General features: G+C 46.6%; 1 protein-coding gene across 1 annotated transcript in view; it reads right to left on the bottom strand.

Moving 5' to 3' along the window:
- Positions 1-1835: 1835 nt before the first annotated feature.
- The window catches only part of kcnh3 (potassium voltage-gated channel, subfamily H (eag-related), member 3), a 227540-nt gene continuing 202419 nt past the window's right edge, over positions 1836-26956 (bottom strand). The window contains exons 11-15 of the mRNA XM_034693251.1: positions 23879-24093; positions 14589-14845; positions 13743-13843; positions 4904-4956; positions 1836-3865 (exon numbers count right to left, since the gene is read on the bottom strand). Of these exons, the coding sequence (XP_034549142.1) occupies positions 2900-3865; positions 4904-4956; positions 13743-13843; positions 14589-14845; positions 23879-24093 (1592 nt within the window). The 3' untranslated portion in view covers positions 1836-2899. The remainder of the gene's footprint in view (positions 3866-4903; positions 4957-13742; positions 13844-14588; positions 14846-23878; positions 24094-26956) is intronic.

Raw genomic sequence — 26956 nt, 5'->3', positions numbered from 1 at the left:
CTTTTCGAGTACAGTCACGGCACATTAAGAAGCCAGCGTCTCCCGAGAGAAGCACAAGAGCCTTGAGCTTTTATGAAACAACACTTCTTTATTGTTTACAGTTTGTAATCCTGGTAAAGTTTTATGTAACAGCAGTCATTAATAAAACACGTCCAAATCCCAGCAGCCTCCAATAGAGCGGGCGCTTTGTCTCATCCCAAAGTCCCGTCTGGTCTCCACAGCTCAAAAGCAGGCACATTCCTCATGCAAAAAAAGCTGTGACATGCATTTGAGTCTATCCCTTTTTGTACCCCCGACCCCGACCCCGACCCCCCCCCCTCCCCAAGAGTAACCAACAAGATCAGAACTCCACAGGCGTCAACAGGAGATCTGCTCGTTGAATCTTTCAGAGTCCACATAGTCCCGTTACAGAAAATAGAAAGCAGAAATCTGTCTTTGTTACAGGCGACGAGGCGCACAAAACACCCGTCAAAGAAAAATACATGTACAGAAGTCCTGAGACCTCCGAGGTGAAGAAGCCTGGGTATTGTAGTTTTCGGGTTAGGCTGTAGTCTCGTACCAGCGTAAAGCTCAGTGTTTGGCAAAGGGGCTGAGATGATGAGAATGTGTTCAAATATGCTTCATGTGTGCTACATAAAAACTGGGAGAGCGCATCCTGTTTCATCTTTAAGTCACGTTTCCACCAAATTCACCAGGAACCTTTAAGTTACTGATTATCAAGGAGCTAAAAGGTTCCTTCTGCCTGCTTGTGTTTCAATCCTGCTTCAGCAGACTGGCCTTCCTGATTTTTTATTAATGCACTGCCTAAAATAAAGATCTACTTGTTTTGAGAGTAAAATAGTTCCTGGAACAATGTAAGAACCTGGTTCCTGTATTGGAAAATGAGCATAGTTTCCCAAAAGGTTCCCAGTCTAGCTGCAAGGTTTTAAAACGGTGGCTTGAATAAAGTTCTGCATGAATCAGGGAGAATTAAATAGTGCTGCATTTGTTTGAGGTAAAATAAAGTTCCTGGAACTAAATGTAGAATCTAATAAATGCAGTAGAAATGCACTTTGTACTAAAAAAAAAAGGTTCTTGTAACTAAATGGTGTTGAAATAAAGTTCTACAAATATCTAAAAGAGCATAAAGAAGTTCTGAAACGAAATTCAGAACCTGCTATCTGCATCAAAGATCTTCCAAAAGTTCCTGGTGGCCAAATAAACTTTTGCATGCACCAAAAAGAATCACTAAGCCTTGCACTGGCGTGAGGAACTAAGTACCTCATCTTTGCAGTGGTTCTCAACTCTTTCAAAGGTTTTAGTCTCTAACTCTCGCCGGCTGCAGATTTAAAAATAAAGTTCAACTTCTATCAAACAGAAACATGTAGCGCTCCAGTCCCTGTAACTAAATTTAGAACCTGGTTCCTGCAAATGAAATGCACTTAGTTCTTCCAAAGCCAAAGGTTCCTGGTCTCTGTTTCTGTGGCTTCAGATTTTCAAAACGGTGGCAAGAATAAAATCATGCATGTACCAAAATTAAATATTAAGCTCAGCTTCTTTGACAAGGGAATAAAGTCCCTGGAACTAAATTAAGAATGTGGTTCTTGCAGAAAAGGTCCTTGAAAAGGTTCCTAGTTATGGTTCCTGTGTCATCAGAATTCAAAATAGTGGCGAGGTGGTTGTTCTGTGACGACCTTTGGGATAGAGTAATGTTTTCAGAGCTAAATGAAGGGCTTGGTTCCTGCAGTTGAAATACTCTTAATTCTCAAAGGTTCCTGGTTGCTTTTTGTGGTGGAAACGTGGCTTTAAGACAGTAAACCTCCCTCCCTCCCTCCCTCCCTCTCGCCTGTCTCTGACATGCAAAATAACTTCTCATTGCTTTCAAAAAATAAATCACTTCTCCTCCATAAATAAATAAATAACTTAGATAAAGGTGCTCATGGTCTCTGAGGGTGACACTGATGGCTGTCTGTGTAAAAGTTTGGATCCAGATGTGTTCCTGTAGGTAACAGGTGAGGACTGTGGTGGAGTCTCATGTCTTTATGTGGAGAAGGCACGAATGGCTGGATGGCTAAAGCTCAGGAGTGATGTGGGAGTTCTTGCTATACAATCTGATTGGCTGGTTGTAAACAGTCATGATGGTGACGAACAGATATATATGGCTGCTGATTATGATTCTAGAGGTTCCCCCGCGCTTCTCTTGCCTTTGTCTTTGGCACACGTCCCGGTGGCTAACTCAGACGTATACCTCCAATAAGTGAAGTATCTCTGCGTGTTAGCATCCTCCACTTCAAACTTTCATTACAGGGAAGGAAAATGTGGGCAGGTTGAAACAGATTTGACCATCTTTATGCAAAAATAAGCAAAAGGAATGACTCTGAGGAGATGATTTGATGCCAGCCGGGTGTTTACCTCCTCCAATAATCCCATGATGAAGCCTTCCAGATGATGCAACCTGATGTGATGGAGACTGAATGACACGTTTACATTCCTAGTGGCATCTCGAACCGTCCGGCTCCAGCAAAGACGTGACTTCCACCTCAGACGTGTGTTCTCTGAAGAGGAGACGACTAAAAAAAGAAATCAACATTTAAAGGAGCTCAGTCGTCTCCACGGGTGAAATGAACCAGCTGTAAAGACGTTTCCTGGTCCTGTGTGTCCCAGCAGCTGCAGAGCGACTGTTGCTACTGAAGTCCTGATGCTGTGTGCTGCTGCAGCTCTGGCGGATCAGCGAAGGTAAACACACCTTCACACTGATGTGCTGACAGCTGCGTCCAGTCGTGGGCCGACTTCTGTTTCCTGTTCCTCCTTTGTTCTGCCGTTTTGTCTCCTCTTGGTTTTCGTTTCATGCAGACGACGTCTCCCCGGTTTCTTTATTTCCTCTCCTTTGTCACCTTTCACCTCTGCTCGGTTCACTCGTTCATAACCCCGGTTCCTCTTCATCAATGAAGCTGATGTGCTCCGTGGAGGATCTGTCCTCCTCCATCTGTGATCCCCACTCCTGCATCTCCACCTCCTGCGGGGGAGTCGTAGGTTTTGCCTCCCTGCAGTGCAGCTGGGACTTGCACCAAGGTGGAGTCTGGGTGCCTCTCCTCGTAGAGTCCAAAGACACGGGCAGGGACTGGGTGGAGGGGTGGAAGGGGGCGGTTGGGGGAGAGACGAGAGGTACGGACGGGGAAGGTCTCAGCCGAGAGTCTCCGGGGGAGGCTGTGAGGGACGGAGGAGCTGAGCAGTGGGAGGAGGAGGGAGGAGGAGGAGGTGGGGTGTCTTGGGAGGGAGGCCGAGGGAGGTGGCCTCGGCTGGTGCAGCTACCAGGTCGGGACAGGTGGGGGCCTTGGCATGGAGAGAGAGATGAAGAGGAGGAGAGAGACATTGAGAAAGAAAGCGAAGGTGAAGGAGTGCGGGAAACCAAAGGGGGCTGGTCCTGCAGGGGGGGCAGAATCATCCCATTACTGGGGGAGGCATGGGGGCTCCGCGGGGCAGGGGATCCTTCAGGAAGTCTGTCCTGAGGCGGGGGGAAGTTGGAGTGGAGGCTCTGAAGTTTGGATGGGGGCTGTGGGGGGGATGAAGGAGAGGAGCTAGGCCTTTGTGGTGAATGAGGAGTGGGCAGAAGGCAACCCGGCAGGTCCACCCCCTCCAGGTCCCCGCTGTCCAACAGGGAGTGAGTGTCCGGTCTCTGCAGGGGACAGGGTGTGGAGGAGGGTGGGACCATGAGGCAGGTGCTCGTCGATAACTGGCTGGCACTGCTCGGGGGCGGGGTGAAATTTGGCATCATGTTCATCAGGATTGGCTGCGGCAGAGCGGTTTGGAGGAGGGGCTTGAGGAGGCGTGTCATTTCCTGCAGCTCCTGGCTGAGCGTGGAGACTTGTTTGGAGAGACTGTTCATCTTTGGAGAGAGAGAGAGAGAGAGAGAGAGAGAGAGAGAGAGAGAGAGAGAGAGAGAGAAATCTCAATCTATGCAAACACAATCCTGACTGTCTAAGTGCCCTAGTGCCCCTCTAGAATGCTCCCAACATGCAGGCCTGCTCATCGTACCTAAAGTCTCTGAAAGTAGTATGGGAGGTAGAGCCTTCAGTTATCAGGCCCCTCTCCTTTGGAATCATCTAACAGTCAGTGTCCGGGAGGCAGACACCCTCTCTACTTTTAAGAGTAGGCTTCAAACTTTCCTTTTTGATAAAGCTTATAGTTAGAGCTGGATCAGGCTTGGACCAGCTCTTAATCATACTGGTATAGGCTCAGACTGCTAAAGGCTTAGACTGCTTTAGGCTCCATCCATCCATCCATCTATTTTCTTCTGCTTATCCGGGGGTCGGGTCCTGGAGGTAGCAGTCCAAACAAATTGACCCAGACATCCCTCTCCCCAGCAACACTTTCCAGCTCCTCCTTGGGAATCCCTTCACCGAGTACTGGGCCTTCTCCCTGCTTTAGGCTCAGACTTCTAAAGGCTTAGACTGCTTTAGGCTTAGACTGCCAGGGAGAACTGACACACTGGGATCCTGTCTTTCCCTCTCTCTGCCTGTCTCTCGCTTTAACTCTTCCTGTCCCATTAAAGTCACTAACCATAGACCTTTCTGGAGTCCCTGAGCTCCCTTGTCTCGTAGGTTCCTCTGGATCTCTGCTGCTGTGGACGTGCCAGACTCCAGCTGCTACAACTACTACTATCCATCTCCCCATTATCATCTCTCTCTCTCTCTCTCTCTCTCTCTCTCTCTCTCTCTCTCTCTCTCTCTCTCTTCATCTCCCTCTATCCCTCTCTCCAACTCAGCAGATGTGTGTCTAACATGAGTCTGGTCCTGCTGGAAGGCAGAGTTTGGTAAATACTTCCAAAATAACAGACGCATAGGGAGAGCTCATTTGTCGGATAGTAATTACAGCTTTCAGGAATAAATAAGCTTCATCTCTGTCATTATAAATCAGCACTCACCTCCTCACTCAGTTTGGACACGCTCTGCTTGATCTCAGAGTGATCCCGGCTCCCTGCACACAACAAACAAACAAACAAACAAACACACATCAATATTAAAGCTGGAGGAGAAACACTGCAGTGTGTCCAAAACTACAAGAAGAAGAAAGGGAAAACTTCAAGCCAGAGAGAGACTGAACTTGATGCTGGAAGGTCTGAAACATCACAGCTCAAACTTTGCTGTGATTTCTGAGATCATTCGAGTTTAAAGATCTTGAAAACATAATTTAAAAAAAAGCTTAGCTGAGCCGGTAGCTTCTACCGTTTCAAAGGTTAAATGACACGTTTTATAAAGGTCTGCACGATCTTTCTCCTCTGGATATTAACATCTTTTGTTCATTTCCAAACCTAATCCTAACCCTAACCCTAACCCTAATCCTAACCCTAACCCTAACCCTAACCCTAATCCTAACCCTAATCCTAACCCTAATCGTAACCCTAACCCTAACCCTAACCCTAATCCTAACCCTAACCCTAACCCCTAACCCTAATCCTAACCCTAACCCTAACCCTAACCCTAACCCTAATCCTAACCCTAACCCTAACCCTAACCCTAATCCTAACCCTAATCCTAACCCTAATCGTAACCCTAACCCTAACCCTAACCCTAATCCTAACCCTAACCCTAACCCTAATCCTAACCCTAACCCTAACCCTAACCCTAACCCTAATCCTAACCCTAACCCTAATCCTAACCCTAACCCTAACCCCTAACCCTAACCCCAACTCCTAACCCTAACCCTAACCCTAACCCCTAACCCCTAACCTTAACCCTAACCCTAACCCTAACCCCTAACCTTAACCCTAACCCTAACCCCTAACCTTAACCCTAATCCTAACCCTAACCCTAACCCTAACCCTAATCATAACCCTAACCCTAACCCTAACCCCTAACCCTAACCCTAACCCTAACCCTAATCCTAACCCTAACCCTAACCCTAATCGTAACCCTAACCCCAACCCTAATCGTAACCCTAACCCTAACCCTAACCCTAATCGTAACCCTAACCCTAACCCTAATCGTGACCCAAACCCTAACCCTAACCCTAATCGTAACCCTAACCCTAACCCTAACCCTAATCGTAACCCTAACCCTAACCCTAACCCTAATCGTAACCCTAACCCTAAACCTAGTCATAACCCTAACCCTAACCCTAACCCTAATCGTAACCCTAACCCTAAACCTAACCCTAGTCATAACCCTAACCCTAATCGTAACCCTAACCCTAACCCTAACCCTAGTCATAACCCTAACCCTAACCCTAGCCCTAATCGTAACCCTAACCCTAATCGTAACCCTAACCCTAAACCTAACCCTAGTCATAACCCTAACCCTAATTGTAACCCTAACCCTAACCCTAACCCTAGTCATAACCCTAACCCTAACCCTAACCCTAACCCTAATCGTAACCCTAACCCTAACCCTAACCCTAACCCTAGTCATAACCCTAACCCTAACCCTAACCCTAACCCTAATCGTAACCCTAACCCTAATTGTAACCCTAATCCTAACCCTAACCCTAATCGTAACCCTAACCCTAACCCTAACCCTAACCCTAGTCATAACCCTAACCCTAACCCTAACCCTAACCCTAATCGTAACCCTAACCCTAACCCTAATCGTAACCCTAACCCTAACCCTAACCCTAACCCTAACCCTAGTCATAACCCTAACCCTAATTGTAACCCTAATCCTAACCCTAACCCTAATCGTAACCCTAACCCTAACCCTAACCCTAACCCTAGTCATAACCCTAACCCTAACCCTAACCCTAACCCTAATCGTAACCCTAACCCTAACCCTAATCGTAACCCTAACCCTAACCCTAACCCTAACCCTAGTCATAACCCTAACCCTAACCCTAACCCTAATCGTAACCCTAACCCTAACCCTAACCCTAACCGTAGTCATAACCCTAACCCTAACCCTAACCCTAACCCTAATCGTAACCCTAACCCTAACCCTAGTCATAACCCTAACCCTAACCCTAATCGTAACCCTAACCCTAACCCTAACCCTAACCCTAACCCTAGTCATAACCCTAACCCTAACCCTAATCGTAACCCTAACCCTAACCCTAACCCTAGTCATAACCCTAACCCTAACCCTAACCCTAATCGTAACCCTAACCCTAATTGTAACCCTAATCCTAACCCTAACCCTAACCCTAACCCTAACCCTAGTCATAACCCTAACCCTAACCCTAACCCTAACCCTAATCGTAACCCTAACCCTAACCCTAACCCTAACCCTAGTCATAACCCTAACCCTAACCCTAACCCTAATCGTAACCCTAACCCTAACCCTAACCCTAACCCTAACCCTAGTCATAACCCTAACCCTAATTGTAACCCTAATCCTAACCCTAACCCTAATCGTAACCCTAACCCTAACCCTAACCCTAACCCTAGTCATAACCCTAACCCTAACCCTAACCCTAACCCTAATCGTAACCCTAACCCTAACCCTAATCGTAACCCTAACCCTAACCCTAACCCTAACCGTAGTCATAACCCTAACCCTAACCCTAACCCTAATCCTAACCCTAACCCTAATCCTAACCCTAACCCTAACCCTAACCCTAACCCTAGTCATAACCTTAACCCTAATCGTAACCCTAACCCTAACCCTAATCGTAACCCTAACCCTAATCGTAACCCTAACCCTAATCGTAACCCTAACCCTAACCCTAATCGTAACCCTAACCCTAATCGTAACCCTAACCCTAACCCTAATCGTAACCCTAACCCTAACCCTAATCGTAACCCTAACCCTAATCGTAACCCTAACCCTAACCCTAACCCTAATCGTAACCCTAACCCTAACCCTAACCCTAATCATAACCCTAATCCTAATCCTAACCCTAACCCTAACCCTAACCCTAACCCTAGTCATAACCCTAACCCTAACCCTAACCCTAACCCTAGTCATAACCCTAACCCTAACCCTAACCCTAACCCTAACCCTAATCGTAACCCTAACCCTAACCCTAATCGTAACCCTAACCCTAACCCTAATCGTAACCCTAACCCTAACCCTAACCCTAATCATAACCCTAATCCTAATCCTAACCCTAACCCTAACCCTAACCCTAGTCATAACCCTAACCCTAACCCTAACCCTAACCCTAGTCATAACCCTAACCCTAACCCTAACCCTAACCCTAGTCATAACCCTAACCCTAACCCTAATCGTAACCCTAACCCTAACCCTTATCGTAACCCTAACCCTAACCCTAACCCTAGTCATAACCCTAACCCTAACCCTAATCGTAACCCTAACCCTAACCCTAGTCATAACCCTAACCCTAACCCTAACCCTAATCGTAACCCTAACCCTAATCGTAACCCTAACCCTAACCCTAGTCATAACCCTGACCCTAACCCTAACCCTAACCCTAATCGTAACCCTAACCCTAACCCTAATCGTAACCCTAACCCTAACCGTAGTCATAACCCTAACCCTAACCCTAACCCTAACCCTAACCCTAACCCTAGTCATAACCTTAACCCTAACCCTAACCCTAATCCTAACCCTAACCCTAATCCTAACCCTAACCCTAACCCTAGTCATAACCCTAACCCTAACCCTAATCCTAACCCTAACCCTAACCCTAATCGTAACCCTAATCGTAACCCTAACCCTAACCCTAATCATAACCCTAACCCTAATCGTAACCCTAACCCTAACCCTAATCGTAACCCTAACCCTAACCCTAATCGTAACCCTAACCCTAACCCTAACCCTAGTCATAACCCTAACCCTAACCCTAACCCTAATCGTAACCCTAACCCTAACCCTAATCGTAACCCTAACCCTAACCCTAACCCTAGTCATAACCCTAACCCTAACCCTAATCGTAACCCTAACCCTAGTCATAACCCTGACCCTAACCCTAACCCTAACCCTAATCGTAACCCTAACCCTAACCCTAATCGTAACCCTAATCCTAATCCTAACCCTAACCCTAACCCTAACCCTAACCCTAGTCATAACCTTAACCCTAACCCTAACCCTAATCCTAACCCTAACCCTAATCCTAACCCTAACCCTAACCCTAGTCATAACCCTAACCCTAACCCTAACCCTAGTTATAACCCTAACCCTAACCCTAATCGTAACCCTAACCCTAACCCTAACCCTAATCATAACCCTAATCCTAATCCTAACCCTAACCCTAACCCTAACCCTAGTCATAACCCTAACCCTAACCCTAACCCTAGTCATAACCCTAACCCTAACCCTAACCCTAACCCTAGTCATAACCCTAACCCTAACCCTAACCCTAATCGTAACCCTAACCCTAATCCTAACCCTAACCCTAACCCTAACCCTAACCCTAGTCATAACCTTAACCCTAATCGTAACCCTAACCCTAACCCTAATCGTAACCCTAACCCTAATCGTAACCCTAACCCTAATCGTAACCCTAACCCTAACCCTAATCGTAACCCTAACCCTAATCGTAACCCTAACCCTAACCCTAATCGTAACCCTAACCCTAATCGTAACCCTAACCCTAACCCTAATCGTAACCCTAACCCTAATCGTAACCCTAACCCTAACCCTAATCGTAACCCTAACCCTAATCGTAACCCTAACCCTAACCCTAACCCTAACCCTAATCGTAACCCTAACCCTAACCCTAACCCTAGTTATAACCCTAACCCTAACCCTAATCGTAACCCTAACCCTAACCCTAACCCTAATCATAACCCTAATCCTAATCCTAACCCTAACCCTAACCCTAACCCTAACCCTAGTCATAACCCTAACCCTAACCCTAACCCTAACCCTAGTCATAACCCTAACCCTAACCCTAACCCTAACCCTAATCGTAACCCTAACCCTAACCCTAATCGTAACCCTAACCCTAATCGTAACCCTAACCCTAACCCTAACCCTAACCCTAATCGTAACCCTAACCCTAACCCTAACCCTAACCCTAGTTATAACCCTAACCCTAACCCTAATCGTAACCCTAACCCTAACCCTAACCCTAGTCATAACCCTAACCCTAACCCTAACCCTAATCCTAATCCTAACCCTAACCCTAACCCTAACCCTAACCCTAGTCATAACCCTAACCCTAACCCTAACCCTAACCCTAGTCATAACCCTAACCCTAACCCTAACCCTAATCGTAACCCTAACCCTAACCCTAATCGTAACCCTAACCCTAACCCTAACCCTAGTCATAACCCTAACCCTAACCCTAATCGTAACCCTAACCCTAACCCTAGTCATAACCCTAACCCTAACCCTAACCCTAATCGTAACCCTAACCCTAATCGTAACCCTAATCGTAACCCTAACCCTAACCCTAGTCATAACCCTGACCCTAACCCTAACCCTAACCCTAATCGTAACCCTAACCCTAACCCTAATCGTAACCCTAATCCTAATCCTAACCCTAACCCTAACCCTAACCCTAGTCATAACCTTAACCCTAACCCTAACCCTAATCCTAACCCTAACCCTAATCCTAACCCTAACCCTAACCCTAGTCATAACCCTAACCCTAACCCTAATCCTAACCCTAACCCTAACCCTAATCGTAACCCTAATCGTAACCCTAACCCTAACCCTAATCGTAACCCTAACCCTAATCGTAACCCTAACCCTAACCCTAATCGTAACCCTAACCCTAACCCTAATCGTAACCCTAACCCTAACCCTAATCGTAACCCTAACCCTAACCCTAACCCTAACCCTAACCCTAACCCTAATCGTAACCCTAACCCTAATCGTAACCCTAACCCTAACCCTAACCCTAACCCTAATCGTAACCCTAACCCTAACCCTAATCGTAACCCTAACCCTAATCGTAACCCTAACCCTAACCCTAATCGTAACCCTAACCCTAACCCTAATCGTAACCCTAACCCTAACCCTAACCCTAACCCTAGTCATAACCCTAACCCTAACCCTAATCCTAACCCTAACCCTAACCCTAACCCTAGTCATAACCTTAACCCTAATCGTAACCCTAACCCTAACCCTAATCATAACCCTAATCCTAATCCTAATCCTAACCCTAACCCTAACCCTAGTGATAACCCTAACCCTAACCCTAACCCTAGTCATAACCCTAACCCTAACCCTAATCCTAACCCTAACCCTAACCCTAACCCTAGTCATAACCTTAACCCTAACCCTAACCCTAACCCTAACCCTAACCCTAATCGTAACCCTAACCCTAACCCTAATCGTAACCCTAACCCTAACCCTAATCGTAACCCTAACCCTAACCCTAACCCTAACCCTAGTCATAACCCTAACCCTAACCCTAACCCTAACCCTAACCCTAGTCATAACCTTAACCCTAATCGTAACCCTAACCCTAACCCTAATCATAACCCTAATCCTAATCCTAATCCTAACCCTAACCCTAACCCTAGTCATAACCCTAACCCTAACCCTAATCCTAACCCTAACCCTAATCCTAACCCTAACCCTAATCGTAACCCTAACCCTAATCGTAACCCTAACCCTAACCCTAATCGTAACCCTAACCCTAACCCTAACCCTAATCGTAACCCTAACCCTAACCCTAATCGTAACCCTAACCCTAACCCTAACCCTAATCGTAACCCTAACCCTAATCGTAACCCTAACCCTAACCCTAACCCTAATCGTAACCCTAACCCTAATCGTAACCCTAACCCTAACCCTAACCCTAGTCATAACCTTAACCCTAACCCTAATCGTAACCCTAACCCTAATCGTAACCCTAATCCTAACCCTAACCCTAACCCTAACCCTAACCCTAATCGTAACCCTAACCCTAACCCTAATCGTAACCCTAACCCTAATCCTAACCCTAACCCTAACCCTAATCGTAACCCTAACCCTAACCCTAACCCTAACCCTAGTCATAACCCTAACCCTAACCCTAATCGTAACCCTAACCCTAATCGTAACCCTAATCCTAACCCTAACCCTAACCCTAACCCTAGTCATAACCCTAACCCTAACCCTAATCGTAACCCTAACCCTAACCCTAATCGTAACCCTAACCCTAATCGTAACCCTAACCCTAACCCTAATCGTAACCCTAACCCTAACCCTAACCCTAACCCTAACCCTAATCGTTACCCTAACCCTAATCGTAACCCTAACCCTAATCGTAACCCTAACCCTAACCCTAACCCTAACCCTAACCCTAATCGTAACCCTAACCCTAACCCTAATCGTAACCCTAACCCTAATCGTAACCCTAATCCTAACCCTAATCCTAATTGTACGAATAGGGTTAGGGTTACGATTAGGGTTAGGGTTAGGGTTAGGGTTACGATTAGGGTTAGGGTTAGGGTTAGGATTAGGGTTAGGGTTAGGGTTAGGGTTACGGTTAGGGTTAGGGTTACGATTAGGGTTAGGTTTAGGGTTAGGGTTAGGGTTACGACTAGGGTTAGGGTTAGGGTTAGGATTAGGGTTAGGGTTAGGGTTAGGATTAGGGTTAGGGTTAGGGTTAGGGTTACGATTAGGGTTAGGGTTAGGGTTAGGGTTAGGATTAGGGTTAGGGTTACGATTAGGGTTAGGGTTAGGGTTAGGGTTACGATTAGGGTTAGGGTTAGGGTTAGGGTTAGGGTTACGATTAGGGTTACGATTAGGGTTAGGGTTAGGGTTAGGGTTACGATTAGGGTTAGGGTTAGGGTTAGGGTTACGATTAGGGTTAGGGTTAGGGTTACGATTAGGGTTAGGGTTAGGGTTACGTCTAGGGTTAGGGTTAGTGTTACGATTAGGGTTAGGGTTAGGATTAGGGTTAGGATTAGGGTTAGGGTTAGGGTTACGATTAGGGTTACGATTAGGGTTAGGGTTACGATTAGGGTTAGGGTTAGGGTTACGATTAGGGTTAGGGTTAGGGTTAGGGTTACGACTAGGGTTAGGGTTAGGATAAGGGTTAGGGCTAGGGTTAGGATTAGGGTTAGGGTTAGGGTTAGGGTTACGATTAGGGTTAGGGTTAGGGTTAGGGTTACGATTAGGGTTAGGGTTAGGGTTAGGGTTAGGGTTACGATTAGGGTGAGGGTTAGGGTTAGGGTTACGATTAGGGTTAGGGTTAGGGTTAGGGTTACGATTAGGGTTAGGGTTAGGGTTAGGGTTAGGGTTACGATTAGGGTTAGGGTTAGGGTTAGGGTTAGGGTTACGACTAGGGTTAGGGTTAGGGTTAGGGTTAGGGTTACGACTAGGGTTAGGGTTAGGATAAGGGTTAGGGTTAGGGTTACGATTAGGGTTAGGGTTAGGGTTACGATTAGGGTTAGGGTTAGGGTTAGGGTTAGGGTTACGATTAGGGTTAGGGTTAGGGTTAGGGTTACGATTAGGGTTAGGGTTAGGGTTAGGGTTAGGGTTACGACTAGGGTTAGGGTTAGGATAAGGGTTAGGGTTAGGGTTACGATTAGGGTTAGGGTTAGGGTTACGATTAGGGTTAGGGTTAGGGTTAGGGTTAGGGTTACGATTAGGGTTAGGGTTAGGGTTAGGGTTACGATTAGGGTTAGGGTTAGGGTTAGGGTTAGGGTTAGGGTTAGGGTTACGACTAGGGTTAGGGTTAGGATAAGGGTTAGGGTTAGGGTTACGATTAGGTTAGGGTTAGGGTTACGACTAGGGTTAGGGTTAGGGTTAGGGTTACGATTAGGGTTAGGGTTAGGGTTACGACTAGGGTTAGGGTTAGGGTTACGATTAGGATTAGGGTTAGGGTTACGATTAGGGTTAGGGTTAGGATTAGGGTTTAGGGTTAGTGTTAACCCTAACCCTAATCAGGATGTTTGTAAATAAACTTGTGTGGTTTGAATGTGTGTGTACCGTGGTATGGGGAGGGCGGCGCTGCAGGAGACATGCTGGGACTGAACTCAAACTTCTGCGATGAGTTGGAGATGCTCTCAGCTTCGATGCCGTCCACGAATCTGTGCAGAGGGAGAGAGGGATTAAAGATTAAGAGGAGGAAGACGGGGAGCGAATATAAAACAGAGGGGAAGAAAAACTGTGGGTGCACTAATTGTGTGTGTGTGTGTGTGTGTGTGTGTGTGTTTATATTTGCATTCAAACACTGGTCCATCAGCAGGTTTGTTCACACTCGGCTGCACGCAGACGGACTGTCATTAATCCGTGCTCACACGGACACGCTCGCTCTGCACGTGCTCACATCCAGTGTGACACCTCCACACCCTCCAACCGCCGTCAGACCCACCGTGTTCCACCACCACCTGCTGGTTACCATGGCAGCCAGACACCTGGGCTGCAGACTCTGAGTTTCCATCCTCTGTCTTTTTCTCTTATTGTTCACACAAGGCGTTTTTCGACCTCAGGAACTTTACCCTGGAACTACGTGCATTTCGACCGGAGGAACCAGGGTCTTAATTTAGTTCAGGGGTAGATAATCTCCACCCTGAAAAGACCCTGCTAGGGGGGTAGTACTTTTCAAAGGTCCCGGGACTTTCCGGGGGCGGGGCCTGCAATGCTGAACGTGTCTGATTGGTAGATTAACCGCAGTTTTTTTACTCCGCCCGTCGTCCACAATAATGTCACACTCATCTGTGATTCACTTGATTTAGCAGCTTGTAATAGTAGTCTTCTCTAAACCCACCGGTCACAGGAACCTGTTAGTTCCAGGTAAAGTAGTTCTGGGGGCTTAAAGAGAGCGTTTCTTACCTGGGGCTGAGTTCAGGCGGAGCGCAGCTGAAGCTGACCACGGGGATCTGCAGGGTGGTGGGGCGGCAGTGCTCAGAGGGAGCGCGGAAGGGCCTCGGAGGGAGGAGGGGCGAGCGCAGGGGCGAGTTGAGTCCCCTGCTGAGACGCAGCGGGGAGCGGGGGGCCCGTGACACCGAGTTCTGATCCTCATCGCCCTCCTCGTCCTCACGGATGGAGGGCAGCTTCTTCACCAGGCCGCCGTTACTCTCCCAATCCCCCTGAGAGAGAGAGAGAGAGAGAGAGAGTCATGATGTATGAGCACGCTGAGGTCTCACCTGTTAGATGAGAAGCAGCAGAGAGGTTACACACAAACACAGTGCACATCCTTCTTCCTCCAGTAGGGGGCAGGCAGACTCCAGAGTTTGTATCTTCTCTATGACTGAATATTTGATGTACTGTACTCTCAACACAGCTCAGCATCCTCTCCATTCACAGAAATGTGAACAAAGAATAAAGACATTCATCATTAACCACCACGTTCCTTTATTCATGATGTTTTAACCTCCTGAGTTCTGGAGTCGAAACATTGGAGCTGTGAGGTTCAGACGCAGCAGAGGAAATCTAACCGGTTAGAAGAAGCTCATCTTCTTTTCTGCAGCTTTGAATCGAAGAAGAAGAACTAACATGCATGGAAACGTTTGATGAAAATCTGCAACACTTTTGTTTCTGCTCCCATTTTCAGACTTTTTCTACGTACACTAAAGGACTATTCCTCTCAAATATTGATCACTAATGTGTCTAAATCTGTGTTAGTGAGCCCAGATAATCCATCCACCTCACAGGTGTGGTATATCAAGATGCTGATTAGACAGCCACAGTAAAAGGACACTCTAAAATGTGCAGTTTTATCACGCAGCACGATGCCACAGAGGTCGCAGGTTTTGAAGGAGCGTGCAATCGGCATGCTGACTGCAGGAATGTCAACCTGAGCTGTTGCCCGTGAGTTGAATGTTCATTTCTCTACCAGAAGCCGTCTCCAAAGGCATTTCAGAGAATTTTGCAGTACATCCAACCAACCACGTGTAAGCCACACCCGCCCAGGACCTCCACATCCAGCATCTTCACCTCCAAGATGGTCTGAGACCAGCCACCCAGACAGCTGCTGCAACAATCGGTTTGTGAAACCAAAGAATTTCTGCACAAACCGTCTCAGGGAAGATCATCTGCAATGCATATCACCCTCATTGGGGTCTCCACCTGACTGCAGTTCGTCTAGATCAGGCCACACGAGCTGCACTGACTTCACATCGTCCATGCATCATCCTCAGAACACATCCTGGTCTATTCAACCTGCAAGAGTTCAGGTCTCTGCCTCTGCTCTGTCAATGCTTTCCTGCACTCAAACTTTCAGCCCCACCACTTCCCAGCATGCACCTGGAGGCTCAGACTACAGGAGGCTAACTTTATTATCTCACCACGCCTCCGTTTCTGCATGTGCATCACTCAGCAAGGAGTGACGAGCGTGGACGCCGAACACAAACAATGGTCTGCTGCAACACGTCCAAAAAGTAATATGACTTCTCCATGAACAAATGAGGAGCAGAGATGCTGTGCATGCACTGAAACATGCTCCGTACAGAGTCCCTGCATGATTGTGACTCTGAATGAAACATCAGGATAAGTTTTATCTCTCAGGTTGCTGACAGGACGTGAAGCGTTTGAACTTCTCCCGTCGCCCTGCAGAGGTCGAGTCAGACGATGAAACGTTTGGGACCAATCAGAGAGAAAGGACGATCCAATTACTCCTCAGTTCACTCTGAGTGAGTCCGGATCAGTCTAAGTCTTCTCCAGACGAGGCTTCTTATGCTACATTTAATGCAGACTGCTGCTTCTACACATCACTTTCTCCCCTCCACACACACACACACACACACACACACAAACAGAGACACACACTCCCCCCTGCTCGCCATCAGCCCCACCCCTGCTTATCAACTGAATAATTTAGGCTGACTTCTGTGTTGACGCTGGGTCGCTGAAACTTCCAGAAAGGATCAGCTCAACAAAAACAGAACTCTGGCTGTTTGAAGGAGGACGTGTGTGAGGTCGTCTTCAAGACAGAAACACAAAGTTCTGCAAAACAAGAGCAGAGAGTGTGTGGATGTTTGATATCAGATGTTTGCTTTGCAGGAGGGAGAGAGAGGGACATGTATGTGTGTAATATTTGAGTAAACATTCATGCAACTTGATTGTATCTGATAGCAGACCGTCGTACAGTTTCACCTGATATCCTGAGATTGCATCAGGACTCTGGAGCACTCTTGAACGTGTTTGCACGTCTTCTCCTGCAGACATGCGTAACACAGCACGGGTTTGTGCTTTTACAAATCCACATCTTTGTTATTCAGAAGTTATTTCTGCATAATGTGACGTGTTTGTTATTTTTGGATCATACCGCATGATGTTGTGAATTGTTTATTTGAGGTAACACATCCTGTATTGACTTGTTACTTTGTTTAATGATTTATGAAGAAGACCCTGAACATTGTTTACAACATTTCAAGTGAAAAACCTGCCTCATGATTTAAGTTATATTTCTAATGTTGACAGGAAGTGCTTTTATTTTGAAGGACAAAAGTAACACGTCACGGTTTCCTGGTGTTAACTTGATTGATGCTGTGTGTGCCGATCGAGAAATGATCTAACCAGACTACACTCGTCTTTTGAACCAGGCTGTAAACATGTTTATTTCTGCTGTAAAGATCGTCTTCTTTGATTTGGTGTGTATGTGGTTTCTGGTGTTTCTGCAGCCAGCCTCTAGTGGATTCTCGATGAACTGCAGTTTTTAGTAGGGATGCACCGATCCTACTTTTTAGGTCCCGATACCTATATTGATACCTGAGCTTTGGTATCTGCTGATCATGGTATCAATTTAACAATCTCTATTCCTTAATGTGAGGAGAGAATCATGTTTTGGTAACTTCAGGCTTGATGGTGAACTGTACCTGGGTTCCAAGTGCTAAACCAGAGGCTGGAATCCCTTAACTTCAAGGATCCAGAACAATTAAATCCAATAACCTGTCTGTGTTTTCACACTTTGAATGCATTAATAGAGATTTCTTCCTTCTTTGCAGTCAGCTAAACTTCCTCCTTTGGGCTTCCATTATATTTTTCAGTGCGACTTCCATCTGTTGAAACATTACCGCTGCACATGTTATAAGTTGTTGCAAGAGTTGTTAGCAAAAGAAGCGTGACATGCAGCTAATCTGCAGAGTCTCTGTAGTTATCCTCCATCATGCTCCACCGGGCAAACATGCACAGACTGGCCGGCGCTGATGATGTAGGAGACGCACATGGCTATTGTAAACACAGAACAGCATAGAGCTGAGATGAACAGATCTGCCATATGGCACTATATATCGGCCCCTTGTCACCGATATCAGATCTAGCTTTTTGAGTCCGATCTAGCTGATATCTGATACCAGGATCGGATCGGTGCAGCCCTAGTTTTTAGCACTTCCACATTGGACTCATATCTTTAGACCAGAGGTTGGTCCTCCTGCTTTTGCTCTCCATACAGACTTTACACCAAAGCCTGCTGACACCTGATTGGTCCAACGTCTGCAGAATGTGGCCCATTAATTGTAGTTTTGACAATCAGAACTCATCTTTGTGTTTCTAAGTTTTCTCAATGATGAAGAGAAGACAGCAGGATGTAAGAGTGAAGAAGTTTCCTTCTGCATTTTCATGATATCTAAAAAAAAAACAACCACACTGAGTCTGACTTTCCCTCCATGCTCACACAAACTCATTACGTCTCCCTCCGTTCAGCGGCTCTCTCTCCTGCACCTCCTTCAGAATAATACCATCATCCTGCTGTAACATGGAGCGACTGCAGTGAGTAATGAATGTTTTTCATATCTCATCATGCAGACAAGCCAACGCCCCTCCACTTCCCCTTTCCCCCTCTCCCTTTAATCAAGTCTCTCTCTCTCTCCCTCCATCGCTGCCTGCTCAGCAAACTCTCTCTCTCTCTCTCTCTCTCTTCCTCCCCCACTGCCCTCCTCCCCTCTCCTCCTCCTCCTCGCGCCCCCTCCCGTGCCACCGTAATGTATTTTTAGCTCTCTTGTTCTAATCTTAGCTCGCAGCTCTGGAGGAAACCAAGGAGTGCTGTGCGATGCGGGGGCGTGATAAGTGTGCTCTTGCCGCGTGTCTGCACGTGCTCGGCTGTGTGTGAATGTGTGGGTGTGCTGGAGTTGTGTGAATAAGTGTGATGGAGTCGGGCTGCGTGCAGACATAAAAGTGAAGTGCAGGGAAGCATGTAAATGGATGTATGCGAGGGGTGTATACTTGCAAAGATAAACATGAACAAAGTGCTCTTTTCCTTATGTATTTTGCATCTGTGTGTGTGTGTATGTGTGTGTGTGTGTGTGATAGCACTGCATATACATGTGCAGGCATCATGCTCTCCTCCCTGTTCCCTCTTGTATTTCTGCAGCAGAGCACAAAACAAACTTTAATATCTCTTTGTTTCTGCAGAGCTCCTCGGAGCAGCTGACTCGTTTGTCTCATAGGTTGGGTTATTCTCCCTGAAGGCTCCGAGGTCACAGAGTCGGCCTGCAAACCGTGAGTCAGCAGAAAGTACAACTTCTCCGCTGATGATGGATCTTTTGTTTTCTCATCTTCCCTGACAGACGTGGATGCTGGTTTTTGTGAACGCTTGCAACACTTCATACCCTGATATCTCCAGTCCTCATGTCCCGCCTCCTCTGTATCGGTGGTTATGAAACTTTTACATTAATGCATGCTCTTTGGAATATTTGTGCACCTTCATATGTGCAAATATTCCCAGAAAAAAAGGCCTTTTTCCAGAGTAACATTGGAGCTCTGCAGAATCTGGGTCTGGTTTACTGAACAACACCTCTGAGGCTAAACATCACTGCAGGTTGTGTTAAGTTCCTTGCAACTTATAGTCTCTGGTTTTGCTCCTTTCTTTACATTTTCTGCAGATGTTTCAACCCCAAATCCAATTTGTCCAATCAGGGCTTTAGAGAACATTTGCATGACTTGAACTCGCCTTTCTGCAAACTCCAAAGTCTATTTTAAGTCGATTGAGATCTATTTCCTGTTTTCAAATAAAGAAACTGGTTACATTTGTTGTGACTCTTTCAAACAGGCTCTTTCGCTATTCTCCCTGTAGGCTCCGAGGTCACAGAGTCGGCCTGCAAACCGTGAGTCAGCAGAAAGTACAACTTCTCCACTGATGATGGATCTTTTGTTTTCTCATCTTTCCTGACGGACGTGGATGCCGTTATTTGCAACACTTCGTACCCTGAAATCTCCAGTCCTCATGTCCCACCTCCTCTGTGACAGTGGTTATGAAACTTTTACATTCATGGATGCTCTTTGGAATATTTGTGCACCTTCATATGTGCAAATATTCCCAGTTAAAAGGCCTTTTTCCAGAGAAACAACCAAGTTCTGCAGAATCTGGGTCTGGTTTACTGAACAACACCTCTGAGGCTAAACATCTCTGCAGGTTGTGTTAACTTCCTTGCAACTTATAGTCTCTGGTTTTGCTCCTTTCTTTACATTTTCTGCAGATGTTTCAACCCCAAATCCAGTTTGTCCAATCAGGGCTTTAGAGAACATTTGCATGACTTGAACTCGCCTTTCTGCAAACTCCAAAGTCTATTTTAAGTCGATTGAGATCTATTTCCTGTTTTCAAATAAAGAAACTGGTTACATTTGTTGTGACTCTTTCAAACAGGCTCTTTTGTTATTCTCCCTGAAGGCTCCGAGGTCACAGAGTCGGCCTGCAAACCATGAGTCAGCAGAAAGTACAACTTCACCGCTGATGATGGATCTTTTGTTTTCTCATCTTTCCTGACGGACGTGGATGCCGTTATTTGCAACACTTCGTACCCTGATATCTCCAGTCCTCATGTCCCGCCTCCTCTGTATCGGTGGTTATGAAACTTTTACATTAATGCATGCTCTTTGGAATATTTGTGCACCTTCATATGTGCAAATATTCCCAGTTAAAAGGCCTTTTTCCAGAGAAACAACCAAGTTCTGCAGAATCTGGGTCTGGTTTACTAAACAACACCTCTGAGGCTAAACATCTCTGCAGGTTGTGTTGGTTTCATGCAACTTATAGTCTCTGGTTTTGCTCCTTTCATTCCATTTTCTGCAGATGTTTCAACCCCAAATCCAATTCATCGAATCAGGTTTTTAGAGAACATTCACACGACGTGAACTCGCCTCTCTGCACACTTCAAAGTCTACTTTCAGTCGATTGAGATCTATTTCCTGTTTTCAAATCAAGAAACTGGTTGAGTTTGTTGTGACTCTTGCAAACAGGCTCATGTTCTGCTTCTCAAACTAACACTTACATGTTTTATTCATGTCTGCATTATTATTTAAGGAATTATGAATGACTGAGATTTTTTTTTTCTCAAAGCATCTCCAGCCCTCCTTGCAGCGCTCCAAACGACCTCTAGAGGTGCCAGTTAGCTAATTTCAGAGCTCTGTATGATTTGTATTTTTGATCACGTCTGCTCTCCTTGCTTCACACATCACCATTCATCCTTTGAGGCCGCCTCTCATATGTATGTTTACTGAACGAGGTGGTGCGAGGTATCTGCAGGCATGTTTTCCATTCTCCTGCAGCCTCCTCTCACACACATGCATATGCACACACACTCTCCCGGGCCGAGGGTACCAGAAGGGTTTTGCATACATAAGCAGGATGGACATCTGCAGCCCAGACCTGAGATATGGACAGCAGCATCTCATGCATCTGGAGGCTCGTCTTCTTGATACTGCTGCAGACACACGCTGATATACGTGCACGCGTTTGCACATTAGCACCCAGCTCGCACTCTGCAGAAAACGTGCCGTGCCTCAGAGAAACAAACGGCACTGCAGTGGAGAAGGAGGAATTGAAGAAGAGCACAACAGAAGGATAGCCAGAGTATGCCCTCCCTTCGTTTCCCCCCTCCTCCTCCTCTCCCCTCTCCTCGGCTGGCTGGGTTATTTATATCCAGCAGGATCCAATCTTAGCAGCAGCTGCGGGGGACTCAGCCAGTCAGGGACAGCCCGTGCTTCCCCCCTGCACTATTTTTAGAAGCAGGACAGCTTCAAACAGCAACACTGAGCTATTCTTGTTCCCGTGTTTTCTCCCTCTGCTGCTGCCGCTGCTGCTGCTGCACCAGCCAGCAGTGCCGGCTGTGTGTTTGTGTGCACACAGGAAAAAAGCACTTCAAGGCCTGAGTTGTCAGATTGTGATGCGTGCACGGATCTGTGTGTGAATTTTAAAGTAGCCATGAAGAGGTCATGCATAGCTTTTATCCGCCAGGCCTCTCCTGAGGGCGAAAGGCTCCTCTGGCTTTTCCATTAGCATCGAATATATTTTCATTTTCGATTTGCACTTTTACACCTCTACACGGCGCGTGTGAGCGATCTGTTGGGGTGTAAACAGAGTGAGAGAGAGAGGTGTGCAGGAGGCAGGAGTGAAGGAGGTTTGAATGCAGATCTGGATGACTGACAAATCGAAGCTCATCTAACAGCTTTCAGGCGGGTTTGTTAGACTGTTTTCACAAAACAAGATGTTCAGTGATAGATTTCCTTTTCAGCACTAGCTCAGTTTTCACAAGAAGCTCTTTAGGTTGTTATATCAGCTGTTTCAAACTTGTAATCACCTCCAGCTTGCAGACTGCAGGAAGTCAGTCGATGCTGCAGCACAAAAATGACTATCTTAGTACGGTTAGTTTAAAGTGGAGGGCTCTGTGGTTGAGTTAGCAATAATGCATTTGTCATGTTTGATCCAACTTACAAAATGTAGCGGCTAGTGTTGTAATACTCAAGATCAGTCTTGGTCTTGAGACCACTTATTTAAGGTCTCTCACACAAGCAGCAACCTCCGGCCTAAAAATATGAGTCCAATGAGGAAGTGCTAAAAACTGCAGTTCATCGAGGATCCACTAGAGGCTGGCTCTGGAAGTACCAGAAACCACATACACACCAATTCCAAGAAGCCGATCTTTACAGCAGAAATAAACATGTTCACAGCCTGGATCAAAAAACAAGTGTAGTCTGGAGAGCTCGTCTCTTGATCGGCACACACTGTACGGGGGGTGAATTTTATTCTAACGAGGCAATTTCAAAGATATTGAGATTACAAGTCTTCCAATGAGAGGCTCAGCTGACTTGATTGACAGGCGGGAACACTGCAGCTGTTGGCTAGGAGGCTCAAAGCCCGCCTCTTTACGTCACACTCGCTCCACAGCAGCAATATGGCTGCCACCGCCGACTGGCATCAAAACAGAGCTTCAGAAACAGACGGGTGACGTCACGGAGACTACATCTATATTTTACACAGTCTGTGCTCTCAGCACGTCAAAAGAAAGGCAACAAAGACAAAACCAAACCTTGTTTGTTGCTGTCGATTGTATTTAAAGCAAACTTCAATTAAATAATCAGAAGTCTTTTATTTAGTTAACTCTCATCATGATGATTTTTCATTGGTCTTGGTCTTGACTTGATATCGATCCTTAAATGTCTTGGTCTTGTCTTGGTCTCGGTGCACTCTGGTCTCGGACATGTCTTGGTCTCTGTTAATGTAGTCTTGACTACAACACTAGTAGCGGCTGAGCCTGCAGAAAAAAGTCTGCAATGTCCAGTGAGACTTTAAAAACAAAGGGATGGAGTGAGTGATGACTAAAGGATGCACGCTGACATTAAAGTTTTTGATCTGCAGCCACTACACGCAAAACTTTGCAGAACTCGGCACCATGACGGTCTTAACTGAGGAGTCAGAAAATAGTCATATCAGGGTTTGTTTGTGTCTTAAAATATGTTTCTAGTTATGTAACTTATGTAGCATGAAGGTTTGCAAACGTAGGCCGTATTCACATTCACAAAACTCTGGAAAACTTCACAAATCTTTCAGAATAAGCGACGTGTGTGAACGCAAATTTTCGCCTACACTTATAGCTGCCTGATCGCCAGAGACATTTCTGCACGTGAGGAAGCAGCAGGAGATCCTGCAGGAACATCATGTGCAAGACGGGGACAGTGAAGACGACAACACATCCGATTGTTTACACGAGCATTGTTGTAAAATCTGTCATCACGTCTCTGCTGCGTCTCCCCTCCCCGTCTTTGCACAACAGGGAAGACTTCCCACTGAGAGGGACGTGTGTGAACATGCAGCTTTACAAACACACAAACAAGTCTCTGACAGCTCAGACCTCCTCAGTGTGAATAACTCTCCATCTCCTTAACTCTAAATGTGGGCGTGTACTCACGTCGGCGCCGTGGCCCTCCCTCAGGTTGTACGTGAGGTCGTGTTGGATCTCGCTGATGAACTTCTGAGCGTACTCCGGGTACAGCCGCAGGACTTCTCTGAGGCCCTTCAGGCTGATGTACTGCAGGTCGCAGTACGTCAGCGCCTTCACGTTGGCGTTGGTCTTTATCACCTGCTCCTTCGTCAGGTAGTCCGAGCCAATCAGATCTCCTTTACCTGCAGGGGGGAGGGGCAGAGACAGGTGTGAACATGTGAGCACAGTGGAGCTGTAACAGGAGTTAGTGTGTGATCAGTCTCCTCCTGAGGGAGTCAGATTAATGATTCAATCACAGACGTCAGATTAAAGATGGAGGATGAAAAGAGTCGACCTGCAGCAGCTTTGTTAACAAACAGGTGAGAGGGCGGTGCATGGTGCGTTCAAGGCCCCTCAGGATGTTAGAGTTGTTTCATGTTGTGTTTGATGGCGAAGATAAATGAGAATCCACACACATTTAGGAAGGAAGGAAAGAAGGAAAGGAAAGTGAAGAGGAAGGAAGGATGGACAGAAGGAAGGAAGGAAGGAAGGAAGGAAGTGAAGAGGTTGGAAGGAAGGAGGGAAAGTGAAGAGGATGGAAGGAAGGAAGGAAGGAAGGAAGGAAGGAAGGAAGGAAGGAAGGAAGGAAGGAAGGAAGGAAGGAAGGAAGGAAGGAGGGAGGAAAGTGGGGAGGAAGGAAGGAGGGAAAATGAAGAGGACGGAAGGAAGGAAGGAGGGAAAGTGAAGAGGACGGAAGGAAGGAAGGAGGGAAAGTGCAGAGGAAGGAAGGAGGGATGAAAGTGGAGAGGAAGAAAGGAGGGAAAGTGAAGAGGACTGAAGGAAGGAAGGAGGGAAAGTGCAGAGGAAGGAAGGAGGGAAGGTAGGAAGGAAGGAAGGAGGGAAAGTGAAGAGGATGGAAGGAAGGAGGGAGGAAAGTGGATAGGAAGGAGGGAGGGAAAGTGAAGAGGATGGAAGGAAGGAAGGAAAGTGCAAAGGAAAGAAGGAGGGATGAAAGTGGAGAGGAAGGAAGGAGGGAAAGTGAAGAGGAAGGAAGGAAGGAAGGAGAGAAAGTGAAGAGGACGGAAGGAAGGAAGGAAGGAAGAAGGGAGGGAGGAAAGTGGAGAGGAAGGAAGAAGGGAAAGTGAAGACGACGGAAGGAAGGAAGGAGGGAAAGTGCAGTGGAAGGAAGGAGGTATGAAAGTGGAGAGGAAGGAAGGAGGGAAAGTGAAGGGGATAGAAGGTAGAAGAGACAGTGAAGAGGAAGGAAGGAAGGAAGGAAGGAGGGAAGGAAGGAAGGAAGGAACGCTGACTGCTGTAGGAGTCAATTAAGAACCCATCGTCATGCAATCATTGAAAGATTAATAAAATATCAGATAAAATAACAAATAAAGAAGAAACAAACAGAAGAAAACAAAATAAGTTTCAACAACATCGATAAATCAGAGGGTGGAACTCCACCGTAAAGTGAGAGTGAGGCTCGTTAAGGAGCCATCAATTATCTCTAAACACACTCAACTGACCACATGAGGCACACACTCACTCTCCTCAGAGCTTTGCACCTTTGTCTGTTCTCTCTCTCCTCATAGAAACATGTCCCTTCTTCAGATGATGCTCTTTGCTTGCTTTATAATTGGAACCTGATAAGAAAAGTTTGAGCTCTGCGTCCTGAAAGGAGGATTGTCGGTGCTCTTTTTATTTCCTGGATTCTTTTTAAACCCTGAGGAGGGTGGAGGACAGCTTTGTCTGAAAATGAAAAGTATAAAAAGTATTCACGGTGCAGAAACCAAACCCTGGTCCTGCTCTGATTATCTTCAACTCTTCGGGACACTGTCGCAGTATTTTTGTGGAGTGTCAGAGGAGCGCGGTGAGATGTCAGAGAGAAAATGGAAACTTATTACACCCTGTGAGGGGCATCATTAATTTCTGAGGCTCACAGCTCCCCGCAGGATCGGGAGAAAAGGGAGAAAGTCGAACAAAGACGGCTTCAGGGCTGCAGAGCCTCACAGCTGGGGAACAGAACGAGGGAGGAGAGGACAGAGAAGATGGAGGGCAGGGATGGAAAATGGGTGATGGAGACTGAAAAGAGGGAGGTGAGAAACACAAGGAAACAGGGAGCCGCAGAGGGAGAGCGAGGGGGAGGCTGCAGGCTGAATGAGAAGGAAGGGGGGGAGGACGAGATTGGAGCATGCAATGTGAGAAGTAGCAGCTTTGGGACGCAGACCTTTACACCTCTGGTCATCTTCTAACCTCCTCCTCCTCCTCCTCCTCCTCCTCCTCCTCCTCCTCCTCCTCCTCCTCTACCTCCTCCTCCACCTCCTGCTGTCGCTGCATTTCACACAAACTCCTGTAAGCTTTTATTTCTGGAAACTCTCCTTTAAAGCTTCAGTGAGGATTTTTTTTCTGCTTATAAAACAGAAGACTAGTTCTCTTTAATGTCTGAAGCTGCTGCCGGAGGGGACGTGACGGAGGAAGTGTCCACAGGGGGCGCCAAAGTCAACACTGCAGTGGTTTGTCGAGGGCTGATGTGTCAACATTCAACTTAAATTCAGGAGGCAGTTTGATTTCTGAGTCTTCTTGCGAGCGACTGACTTTCTTTAAAGTTCCTGTGAGTAACTTTTGGTTTGTGTTGAATTTGGCGCCCCCTGTGGACAAAGCTGTACATGCATCAGTCGTGTCTCTCAACAAAATACTGGTCCTGCTTTCTTTACAAGTCAAATGCATCACCCGTTCAGAGTCTCTGCGGGGAAAAAAGCTGTTCTGGCCACTTCCTGTCACCTGACATCCTCATTTTGTCTCCCTGCAGGTCGCATGTGGGCGGAGTTTCACCGTACCTGGGGGTACTTATCCAGTCTCCCAGGTGTATATAAGTCCAGGCAGTCAACTCTCTCTCTCTCTCTCTCTCTCTCTCTCTCTCTCTCTCTCTCATCCTTTCCAAGACTCTCTATGTGGAAGCAAGGTTTTGTTTTAGTTGGCTTCGGCCATCTTTGTAGTTTATTTTGCACCAACCAACATCATCCAGGCATCTTCTTCTCACCCAACAACCCACACACTTGTTTCCTCCTCCTC

Source organism: Notolabrus celidotus, chromosome 10 (genome assembly GCF_009762535.1).
Source record: "Notolabrus celidotus isolate fNotCel1 chromosome 10, fNotCel1.pri, whole genome shotgun sequence".
Taxonomy (NCBI): Eukaryota; Metazoa; Chordata; class Actinopteri; order Labriformes; family Labridae; genus Notolabrus; species Notolabrus celidotus.
The sequence above is the reverse complement of the archived record's forward strand: the minus strand, read 5'-3'. Positions and strand labels throughout refer to the sequence as shown.